The 11,699-nt window shown below is 43.7% G+C and overlaps 1 protein-coding gene across 2 annotated transcripts; it reads left to right on the top strand.

Moving 5' to 3' along the window:
* The first annotated feature begins 989 nt into the window (after positions 1 to 989).
* Positions 990 to 8,652, top strand: LOC100659479 (butyrophilin-like protein 10). Of its 2 annotated transcripts, XM_023540368.2 has the most exons (4): positions 990 to 1,127; positions 1,310 to 1,663; positions 2,286 to 2,567; positions 3,591 to 8,652. In XM_023540368.2, exons 1-4 carry the CDS (start codon positions 1,034 to 1,036, stop codon positions 3,995 to 3,997), a joined length of 1,137 nt encoding a protein of 378 aa, XP_023396136.2. In that variant the 5' UTR covers positions 990 to 1,033; the 3' UTR covers positions 3,998 to 8,652. The 2 variants fall into 2 exon arrangements, with proteins under 2 accessions (XP_023396136.2, XP_064135733.1); XM_064279663.1 differs by lacking the exon at positions 3,591 to 8,652 and having other exon boundaries at positions 2,286 to 2,793.
* The last annotated feature ends 3,047 nt before the right edge of the window (positions 8,653 to 11,699 follow it).

The raw sequence follows: 11,699 nt of genomic DNA, 5'->3' as shown, positions 1-11,699 counted from the left end.
ATTCTATAGAAACTGGGGGACTTGGCTGCTCATGTCAGTTTTCTAAGCTCCATTGCAGGCAGTGTGGTTCTCTTGAATTATGCCCCCTCTTTTTTTTTTTTTTAGAGTGTGCATGAGAACTAAATTGATTCCCTCAAAGTTATCAAGATTTCCCTGGAAAGTGTGCATCTGGATCCAGGCTGGGTGAGTATTCTCTGTTTTAAGGGGCACTTATCTGTGTCTCTGCTTCTCTACACTCAACCCAGCCTCAAGTGCCCGGGCGACCCTGGGCGCTTTCCTAAAAGTCAAGAACAGAATAGCCTTGTCAGAAAGGAACAGATATATTTATGAATAGCATAATTTTTCATTAACATAAATGCCACTTTGTGAGGTTGTGCTGGATAGAATCACCTTTCTACCTATTGCCATTGGGTGGATTCCGACTCATACCTTAGGCCAGCAAAAATAATTCAGAGCACTTGCCCTCTAAACTGAGTTTACAATTAGTAATATAACTCACAGTGTCTTGGAATGACCATCTGCACAAGGAACTCTGGGGAGGTCAATAGGCTTCTGTCCTCCCAACCATACAAGTCCTGTTGGAGACAACAAGAAATAGAAGATTTTAAAGGGATTAGTGAATGTATTTCTGGTTCCTGAAGTTCCTTAATCATGGTTTGAGTTTTCTCCACCAGCATTTTCACATTTCACTACAGTAAAAGGCTGGAGACGAGATAATTACCCTTATATGAGTAGTAAGAAAATGAAGCCCTTTCACACCCAATGATGTCTTCCTGTCACTTTGTGGATGAGTTCCTGGGACTTGTAAAAGAAACGTTATATGTGTAACAGAAGGGTAGAAAGGGTCATTGTCTCTCTGTTTCTAGGATAAATAACTTGTTAGAGGCTGTGAGTGAAAAAAAAAGGCATGGTTAAAAACAGCCTTTCTCTTTCAAGGCAATTTTTCCTTTGCTCCCGTTACGCTTCTGCTGTTGGCTTTCTCTCTCATCAGTGTGGATGTGCTGGCCTGTGTGCCTCTCTGTCCCCAGCAGTGATGACAAAGACATGTTTTCAAGATGCTTTTCTGCCCAGCTGCTTCATCATCCTCATCTTCCTGCAGCTGCTGCCCACTGTTGTACACGGAAATGGTAGGAGAACATTCCCTTCCCAATGCTAGGGGGATGTCCCAGTGTAAGAAGAGACATGCCAAAAGAAAAGTGCAGGATTCAAGGAATACTTAAATCCTCAAAGATGAATGTGGGCATAGGTGGGAGAGTTCCATCTTCTCAGAGGTGGCCTAACCCAGTCGTGTCACATCTGCCTCTTTCAGGAAATGTCACTTTTGATGTCATTGGCCCTAATGAACCTATTCTGGCCATAGTGGGGAAAGGCGCAGATTTACCATGCCACCTGTCCCCCAACATCAGTGCCAAGGACATGGAGTTGAGATGGTACAGGGACAAATTTTCCCCAGCTGTGTATGTGTATGAGAGAGGGAAAAATGCGTCCGGAGAGCAGATGGAAGAGTACCGAGGAAGAACAACGTTTTTGATAGACCACATCGCCAATGGCACAGCGGCAGTGAGGATACACGATGTCACAGTGTTTGATAATGGGACATACCATTGCTATTTCCAAGAAGGCACGTATCATAAGGAAGCCACACTGTGGCTGAAGGTGGCAGGTAAGGTGCTTACTTGCTTGGTCATCTTGTTTCCATGGGAGCCAAAGTGTAAGTTTCTCTACCAACATGTCAGGCCCAGCTGCAGATAGTCAGGTTTATGGCTGAAATTTCTTTTAACGCTTTAGAACTTTTCACAACATATGCTTCCAAGCAAATCCTGGTTTTTTCAAGGGAAGTATTTCTTGGGAAATACAGTTCTCAATGCATGGTTGTGTTTTCTACTTTTTCTTCCCTTCATTTTACCAGTAAGAGGGAGGTGAGGGAGAGAGGCAGGAGAATGAGACAATGAGAGAGAGAGAGAGAGGAGAGTGTTTATGGGATATGGGGAGAAGTTTTCCTTTGTGCTTTGTGCTTTGAAATCAGGCAAACCTTCATTCCAATCTTACTTCTCACAATTACTAATTTAGTGAAATAGGAAATTTATTTAATCTAAACCATTTCCTAAACCTTTTTTTTTGTTGTTGTTTTATCTGTGAAATGGGAATATTCGGCATGTAAATATTAAACAGAGTAGTATGTAAAAGGTTCCTAGCACCTATTGGAAATTCTCGATTTTTTTTTTTTTCCTTGTAATGGAAGCAGCAATAGCTGGAAAGATTCAAGCCAGTATCTTTCTCTTTAGGACTGGGCTCACAGCCCAGAATCAGATTGAGAGATGACAAGGACAAAGGAGCCCAGGCAGAGTGTACCTCAGCTGGCTGGTACCCTCGGCCCCGGGTGAAGTGGAGAGATTTCAGGGGAAAGGTACTACCTTCTGTGACAAATCTGTCTGTGTCGGCTACAAGTGGGCTCTTTGCTGTCATATCCAACGTGAAGATCACGGACAGGGTTACGGAAGGCCTCTTTTGCTTCATTGTGAACCCCCTTCTCCCTGAGAAGAAAGTGGCTGTGATTCGCCTACCAGGTTAGTATTTTATTCAGTTCTTTCCTTCATTTTCAAAAGCCTGAGTGAGGGCAATCGTGGCCCCGGACATAAGGATCCTCTGAGAGAGCTGCAAGGCCAGGGAGCAGGAGAGAGTGGAGGTGCAGGTCTTTGTTCATGACCTTTCCCACAGAGGCCTGACTTGGGGGGTCCTGGTGAGACACAGAGTTAAGGTGCTTATGACTGAGGTGGATGGGGGTGCCAGAAGAATCTCCAGGAGAGCTGTGCCTTCTCAGGGAACACAAAATGTTCACCCCAATATTAACTTTTTTAAAACTTTTATTTTTAAATAATTTCCATCTTACAGAAATTTTGCAAAACGTTGTGCCACCTTTACCCATATTCACCAATTTTTAACATTTTGCCACATTTGTTTTTAATCATTTCTATCTCCTATCTAAGGAGGCCTGGTCGCATAATGGTTAAAGCTCTTGACTGCTAACCAGAAGCTCAGTGATTCAAACCCACTAGGCACTCCATGGGAAAAAGATGTGACAGCCTGCTTCCGTAAATATTTACAGCCTTGGAAACTGCATGGAGGCAGTTCTGCTATGTCTGATAGGGTTGCTATGAGTTGGAATCAAGTCACTGATGGTGTTTTTTTTTTTTTTTTTTTTAATCTACTATCTATCTCCGATATATCTATCAGTCCCTTGGTGATGAAAACTGTTAAGCATTCACCTACTATCCAAAAGGTTGGGGGTTCAAACTCACCCAGAGGAGTCTCAGAAGACAGGCCTGGCCATCTGTTTCCAAAAGGTCACAGCCTTGAAAACCTATGGAGCAGTCTACTCTGAGCACATGGGTTCAGACAGGGTCAAAATCAACTGGCAGGCAACTAACAACAATAACAGGTATCTATCAATACCTGTTTATACAAATGCTCACATATTTTTTTCTGAACCATTTCAAAGTAGTTTGTCAATATCATGTCCTGTTACACATTAATCTTTTAGTCTTGCTCCAATATTCTATGCTCATATGACTCCCTGGAATCCCCTTTAGCTTCCTTCTCCAGAAGGTTCTGGTCGGCAGTGTGGAGAATATGCCTATCCCTAATCCTCATGGCACTGGGAATTGTAGTAGCTGGAGCCATCTGCGTACTCTGGAAAAAGCTAAGGGATGACGTGAGACATCACGAAGAAAAGGAGCACCCGCAGCAAGCTAGCAGTGACAACGGTGGGCAGGGGAAACGGGACATACGTCCTGTGTACGCATGTGTGTGCATGCACGTGTGGGTGTGTGTGTGCATGTGTGCATGCGTGCATACATGTTTGTGTGTTTCTGTATTCTCTTGCATTCCAGAGTGCAGAAATGCTCTGTTATATGCCAGTAAGTCACAGCCACATCCTTGTGAAAATCAAGGTTTAGCTGCCCTAAGAGAACTTAGCTCCTTCTTTTTTATTTTCTGAGACCCTAGAAGGAAGGGGCATGGAGAGCCCATAGCAGTGATGGTCCTGAGTGTGGGAGACGCTGAAAGAGCCAGCTCTTCTAAGTCAGAGGGCTCAGGGAAGGCTGTTACCATGGAGAACAGAGAAATCAGTGACTCTTAGCCTCTAGACATGATCTCTTTGGGTGGGACGCATGCAGTGTAAGTAGAAGAGTCTGTCTGTGGAAAGGGAGAGCCAATGATTAGGAAAAGCCTAACTGGTAGAGGATGAAGATGGGGCAAGTGAGAGGAGTAAGGAAGAGCCGGGAAGACTTCATTTGGACACAATCACTTATTGAAGAGCTGAGAAGGAGAGTACATTCATTCATTCATTTATTTAAAGGAGTTATTGAGTGCTTCGTATTCCAGCAACTGGGTATATATTAATAAATAAAATGGATTTGCCTTGTCCTCATGGAGCATATAATCTATTTAGGATGCAAACAATCAACCAGTGATAATGTTTAATTAAAACTGGGATAAATTGGGATAAGAGTATAGGAATGAAATGGGTATGATAATGAAGTTTAACAGGAAAGCACTTACCTAGGGTCATCAGAGTAAGCACTGCTGTAAGGTTGCAGCATTAATGCTGAGAGGTGAAGGATGCAGTAGGCAGTGGAACCCTCCACAGCGACAGGAAGAGCAGGAGAAGAGGACTGTGGTGAGGAAGAGCTGGGAGTGCTGGGGAAGCAGGAAGGAAGACAACCGGCTGAAGAAGATGGGCAAGAGGAAGAGAAGAACCAAATGACACTGGGAAGGCTAGTAGGTGCCAGATCATGCACAGCCTCAAAGGCCATGGTAAGGAATTTGAATTTTATTTAAAGAGCAGTGGAAAACTATTGAGAGGTCTTAAGTAGAGGAGAGATATTACTGGACGAGGAGAGGTGAGCAGATATGAGATGTGTCTTGGAACCAAATGTAGGAAAGTAGAGAAAGAGCAAGGAAGAAAGGAGAATCAAAGATGGTACTCAGGTGAACGAGTAAGTACATAATGATAGTTAGATTTACTGAAAAGGGAAAGATGTGGGATGATGTGAGAAAGGTTTAGGCAAGAGAACTGATAGTTGGTAATTTTGTTGTTGTTCTGTTTTGTATGACCCCTTAAAATTATAACGGGAATCTCTGGGTGTTGCCAATGGTTAACACACTCAAGTGCTAACCAAAAGATTGGAGTTTCAAACCCACCCAGAAGGAAGGCCTGGGGATCTACTTTTGAGAAATCAGCCATGGAAAGCCCTATGGGGCACAGTTCTACGCTCACACACATGAGGTTTCCATGAGTTGGAGTCAACTCGAAAACAAATGGTAAGATTAAGATGTTTTGAGACATCCAAGTGGAGACGTCAAATAAATCATTGAGTAGACAACGCTAGCACTCGCAGTAGGAGTTTGGATAGGAGTTATAAATTTGGGGTTAATTAAATATATATGGTATTTAAAGTTCTGACAATGAATAAGATTTCCAGAAGAAAAGAGGAAAAGGTACAGGACAAGGAAGAAAGATCAACACCTAGTCCTGAAGAACTCCAATACTTAAATGTTAGGCACTACCGGAGGAGCAGGTGAAGGAGACAGAAAAAATGGACAGAGAAGTAGGAGGAACATGAAATTCTTTACCAGTGAAATCAGGAATTAAAATGTGTTGAGGGAGTGGTCAATTGTGTTGGAAGCAGCTGAGAAATGGAGTTACATGAGGGCAGAAAAATGACTCTTGAAATCAGCAAAAAGGTGTTGGTAAGTAGGGGAAGGAGACAGGAGGTCCACAATAGAGGTCCAGAATTGTTGCTTGTTATGCAGAGCTGAAAATTGGTAAGTGGGAATCAGGGAAAGTTTCTTTTTTTTAATGTGTTCTTATTTGTAATTTAAGGTAAGATATTTTTTTTTGTATAATAGAATATGTGTGTTGCCTGAAGAGATGATCCAGTATGAACAGCGATTAAGGGTGTAAGGATAAAGAAAATGAGAAAAGGAGAACAATTTTGCAAAGGGGGTGCATATGCGGAGGGCCTGCTGTACTGCAGAAGGAAAAATTGGGGATGAGGTGGGGCAGGAGGTTTGAGCTGTGTGGAGAGAGTATGGAATAGCAGTCTAACAGCAGGGAAGGTGAGATTACTTTGTGATACAGCAGGGTTGCCCAAGCTCTTTTGTTAGATCAGCTGAGGCTCATCCAGCTTTAGGGCTTTGTAATAGACACTGCTGGGGATGGTTGCTAGAGACAGACTATGATGCTTCATAACCAAAGAATCTGTGAAGAAGAGAAGGGAAATTGCAACAGCAGGGAGATGAGGCAGCAGGATCAATGGACATAGGACGTGATAACAGGTAATGAGGAAATCAGGAAGCTGAGAGACAAGGGCACTGAACGGTTCATCCACCTGGATAACGAGGTTGTCAAAAATACTGCGAGGTGTCAGAGTAGAAAGACTAGGAGATGGGCTAATTCTTCAGTGAGGGAAGGAAGGTACCAGAAAGTGAGTTTATGATCATAATGAAGGTGGAAAGTGAGTGAGCCGGATCCACAAGCACAGAGACTCAGTGCACAAGAGGTTGGGGTAAGGAAAACGTGAAGAAATGTTCCAGAAGTAGCAGGAGGAGTGGAGGCTTGAGGGAGAAACAAACAAAGAGCTCTTGCTGGAAAGTAAAGGAGGGCAGGATTTCACCTCAGAAAGGCGATAAAGAGATATTTTGAGAGAAAACTGGGGTTCGATAGCAGTAGAGGGCTAAGGGTTGATAATATCAAGCCATTGGAGATGAGAGTTCGGAAACAGTGAAATAATGGGGACATCTCATTGGCAACTAAGGCAAACAGCAATATGAGGTATGTAGGACTTCAGAACTGAGAATATCTCCTGTGTGTAATCAATTGGTTCTTCTACTGTTGCCCTAAAAATTTCAGTTGTTCGACAGGTGGCTTCCACAGCAGCTGGGCTCTCAGGCCAAACACCATCCTGATCTCATTTAAGGATCCCAAGTGTAGAGAGACTTTTATCTCCAAAGCCACTGTCGATTTCATGTGGGGGTATAAGGCTCTGAGGAGAGGTGTGGGGGAGAGCAGGCAAGAGGGCATGGACCTGCATGGGCCACAGATCAGAGAACTCCACTGTGGTGGCACGACAGGCCAGTGAGGAGGCAGGGCAACAGGGAGGGATTGGGAAGGGTAAAAGTATTTCTTTTAAATGTTGTCTGTTTTGGAGCGTGTTCGTTTCAGCATCTGCTGCTGTGATGAACCTTCTCAGTGTTTTGCAGATGAAGCTTTTCCCACAGCTGTGAAATAGCATGCTTGCTCTCCATTTTCTCTCTCTCTGTGTATCTCTGTTTCTGTGTTTCCCTGTCTCTCTCTGTGGCTGCCTGTTTCTTTTTCTCTTTCTCCTCTCTGTTTCTATCTCTGTGTCTGTCTCTCTGACTCTTCTCTGTTTATGTTTCTCTGTCTGTCTCTGCCTCTGTATCACCCTATGTCTGTCTCCGTTACTCTCTCTGTCACTCTCACTTGCACACACACACACACATAACACTAGGACAAGCCTATGAAATAAAATATTGTGAGATGAACCAGATCACAAAATGCACTTGGTCATCTGTTGAGTATCCTATTAAAATACCCCTGATTCCCAGCTTTGTGTTATCTTGCCCCTGCTTTGGGATGGGCTGTTTGTATTGGCTCCTGGCACAGAAAATTAGGACAATTAAGGGGTTACCAGAGGCATCTGTGCCTCCACATCCAACAGGAACGAAGGGGCAGGGAGATCTGAAAACAAACCCCAGGTTCCCAAAACTTGCAGGAACTTTGAGGGCCCTAAATCCAAAAGCCTGACCCTTTTGTCTCTACAGGGAGCATATCTCTCGATCCAGACACTGCAAATCCCAAACTTGAACTGTCTAAGGATCTGAAAAGTGTGAGCCGGCTGCTCTACACTCAGGACCTCCCTGACAACCCCGAGAGATTCAACGAGGACCCTTGCGTTCTGGGCCAGGAGCGATTCACCAGGGGGAAGCACTACTGGGAAGTCAAGGTGGGAAACAGGAAAGCCTGGACCCTAGGTGTTTGCCTTGAGAGTTTAGATCGGAAGGGAAGTATTGCCATGTCACCAAGGCATGGCCTGTGGGCCATGGAGTTTTGCAGAGAAGAACTACGGGCTCTCGCCATCCCAAGGATACACCTCCATCCTTCACAGCCTCTGCAACGGGTGGGCATTTTCCTGGACTATGAAGCCGGAAATATCTCCTTCTATAATGGGGCTGATGGATCCCATGTCTACACGTTCTCTGGAGTCTCTTTCTCGGGCCCCCTGAGGCCTTTCTTTTGCCTGTGGCTATATGACCGTAGCCCCCTGACCATCTGCTCAGGGTCCAGAGAGACAGGGGAGGTTTCTGGCCCTCTGCAGGTCTCTGAACTCCACCAGGAGGCCTCTGTGACTCCTGTTATTGAGAGAGCAGCAGCATTCTCAAAGGACAGGGAGCCTCCTCTAAAGAGGCCCATGTTCTCACCCCAATCCAGCCCAGTTCTCTGGAAGAAACACCCCTCTCTTAAATCCCAACTGGATGACATATTAGTTTGACTTTGGGCAAGCTAACAACGCTGTCTTATCTTCATTTTTCTCCTCTGTAAAATGATGACAGAAGTAAGCACACCACTGGGTAATTGTGTAACATGAACTTGAGAACAGAGGTAAAGCATTCAGTGCACTGCCAGACATGCAGTAGGAGCTCAATACATGCTAACCTGTTTCTTCACAACCACCTTATCTGACTTATCTTGGCTTACTGTCTTCCACCCTCACTAGAACAGGCTGGTTCCAGGCCTTTTTAACATCAAGCCAAGGAGCCTAGGACTCATAGGATTGCCTTTGGGTCAGTTGGGGTCCAATTGGGACAGAAAACACCAGTATTTTGACAGAAAGAAAAAACTAGAAATAATTGTTAACAAGGTATTGAAGGACTCAAAAGGCAAAAAGAGAACACTAAGGTATGGTGATGGTGGTGACTACCAGAAGCAGTCTCTAACCCTATGTCTAGGGAATAAAAAAGGAAAGGTTGAAACTCGTAAAACTTAGAAGCCCATAGGAGGAGCCAGAGAGCTGAGATGGGGAGTTGCTCAGCGGGCATGTGCTAGTGGCTCTGACGGACTCCCAGTGGCTGCTTCTGCAGGTGTTGTGAGAACAGCAAAATGGAATCAATTGCTTTGAGAGCAGGGTGGCCCTGACAGGGAAGGGACTGAGACTTTGTTCTCTGGCCTGCATGCTCCCTCTTTTGCCCCATTGCCAAATTAGAGTGGCTGAAGAAGCAGATGTGTTGTTGGTAAATCCCCAGCCTACACAACCAATCAGAGCAGAGGTGGAAAGAGGGTTAGTTTCCTGTGGCTACCACATCAAATTGCCACAAGTGAGGTAGCCTAAAACAACAGAAATTTATTCTCTCACAGTCCTGGAGGCTTAAAATCCAAAAACAAGATGTCAGCAGAGCTGGTCCCTACTCGGCTCTGAGGGAATATTTATTCCATGTCTCTCTCCTAGCTTCTAGTAGCTCCAGGCAACCCTTGGCATTCCTTGGCTTCTAGCTGCATCACTTCAACCTCTGCCTTTCTCTCTCTATCATCTTCTCTTCTTCTCTCTGTCTTCTCCTTTTGTGTCTCTTATAAGAACACTTTCATTGCATGTAGGGCCCACACAAATAATCCAGGATGGTCTCATCTCAAGATCCTTACCTTAATAACATTTGCAAAGACCCTGTTTCCAAATACGGTCACTTTCACAGCTACTAGGACCTAGGGCTTGGACGTATCTTTTTGGGGGTCACATTTCAGCTCACTACAGTGATTGTAGTGCTCAGAGACAATGACTTAGTGACTGGCACATCTTTTACATAGTGGTACCCTCTGCCTCCTCAGTGTGTGAAGAACATGCCCCCTCAAAATGTGAAGAAATACGAAACAGGGACCATTTAGGAATCTGTTACTGTTTGGGGGAAAAAAGTTCCTCATACAAATACAAGGTAGTACATTCTACTAGACAGAGCCCTGGTGGTGCAACAGTTAAGTGCTTGGCTCCTAACCCAAAACTTAGTGATTGGAACCCACCCAACATCTCCACAGAAGAAAGACCTCGTAATCTGCTCCTGCAAAGATTACAACCTAGAAAACTCTATGGACAATTCTACCCTATCGCATGGGGTTGCTATGAGTCAAAATTGACTCAACGGCCCCTCACAACAACAACATTTTATAAAAGTACTCTCAATGCTTAGTATTCCAGGAAGCAATAGTAAGGAGAACCTCCCCACTAGCTTAGTTGCTGGGAAATGTCATGCAACGGATGTGGAGCCTGAGTTGGGTTTTGACAGAGAGAAGAACCCTTGCCTTTGGTCATCTCCCTTTCCCACCTCTCTCATCAGCAATCTCAAATTGTCACTCTAAGCTCTTCAAATTACTTACTTCAACCTTACAGCGATGTATTTTTTTTAATTTTCTTCTTTTTTGTCCACTAAGGTAATATTTGTATATAATAAAATTCACCAATTTTAAGCGTACCTTTTGATAAATTTCTGTAATTGTATGCAATCATGTAACCACACCACCATCAAGAGACAGAACATTTAATTACTAGAAAGTCCCCTCAAACCTGTTTGAATTTGATGCCTTCTTCCTATCTCTGCTCCCAAGCAATCACTGGAATTAAATTTTTTTTTTTCTAGTGCATAGTTTTTCATGTTTTACTTCTTTCACTTAACACAGCATTTTTGAAATTCATGAATGTTGTTGCCTGTATTAATATTTTTTTTTATCTTATGGTTGAATAGTTTTCCATATACAATTTTTTTTAATCAAATGAATGGACATTTGAATTGCTTTCAGTTGTTGTTATGAATAATGTTGCAATGAGCGTTCACATGCATGTTTCTGTATGGACATACACTTGCATTTCTTTTGAATAAACACCTAGGAATGCAAATTCAGGGTCATATGGTAAGTGTATATTTAATTTTTTAAGAAACTGATGCGGTTTTCCAGAGTGGCTGCCCCATTTTGCATTCCCAGCAGTAGCATGCGAAAGTTCTAGTTGTCGTATACCTTAGCCCACACTTGGTGCTGTTATATGGTATTGGTATTTTTTTTTATTTTCACCCATTATAGTGTGTGTGTATTGTTAACTCATTTTGGCTTTAATTTGCATTCTACTGATAAGAAGTGTCTTAGTCATCTAGTGCTGATATAACAGAAATACCACAAGTGTGGGGCAGGGCCAAGATGGCGGAATACTCAGAAGCTTTCTGTGATCCCTCTTACCAAAAAAAAAAAAAAAAAAAAAAAAAAACCTGAAAGAACAAGTGAATCCATTATATATGGCAATCTAGGAGTCCTGAATATTGAAGACAAAGTTGAGGAGTCAGACTGAGTAGCAGGGAGAGGGAGAGACAGTTCAGAAGCAGTGAGGAAGTGCCAGATCTGGATCAGTTGGCACACATGGGCTGAGGTTAAACAGTAGCACCCAGCATGTGTTTTCCATGACAGGAGAAACCTAGTGGCAGAGAGTCTGCACAAGCCTCTGGAGCCAGGGTGAAGTGGCACCTGGACCTGTGAAAGTTAGGTGCAAGCCTCTAACCTCTGCACAGGATCAAAATAACCCTTCCCCTTCTGGGAGGTGCCTCTCTTCTCCTCACTTTACCCTCGTCTCTCTGATCTGGTCCCA

Source organism: Loxodonta africana, chromosome 2, assembly GCF_030014295.1.
Source record: "Loxodonta africana isolate mLoxAfr1 chromosome 2, mLoxAfr1.hap2, whole genome shotgun sequence".
NCBI classification, from domain to species: domain Eukaryota; kingdom Metazoa; phylum Chordata; class Mammalia; order Proboscidea; family Elephantidae; genus Loxodonta; species Loxodonta africana.
Note: the sequence above shows the minus strand (reverse complement) of the source record. Positions and strands in the feature narration are given on the sequence as shown.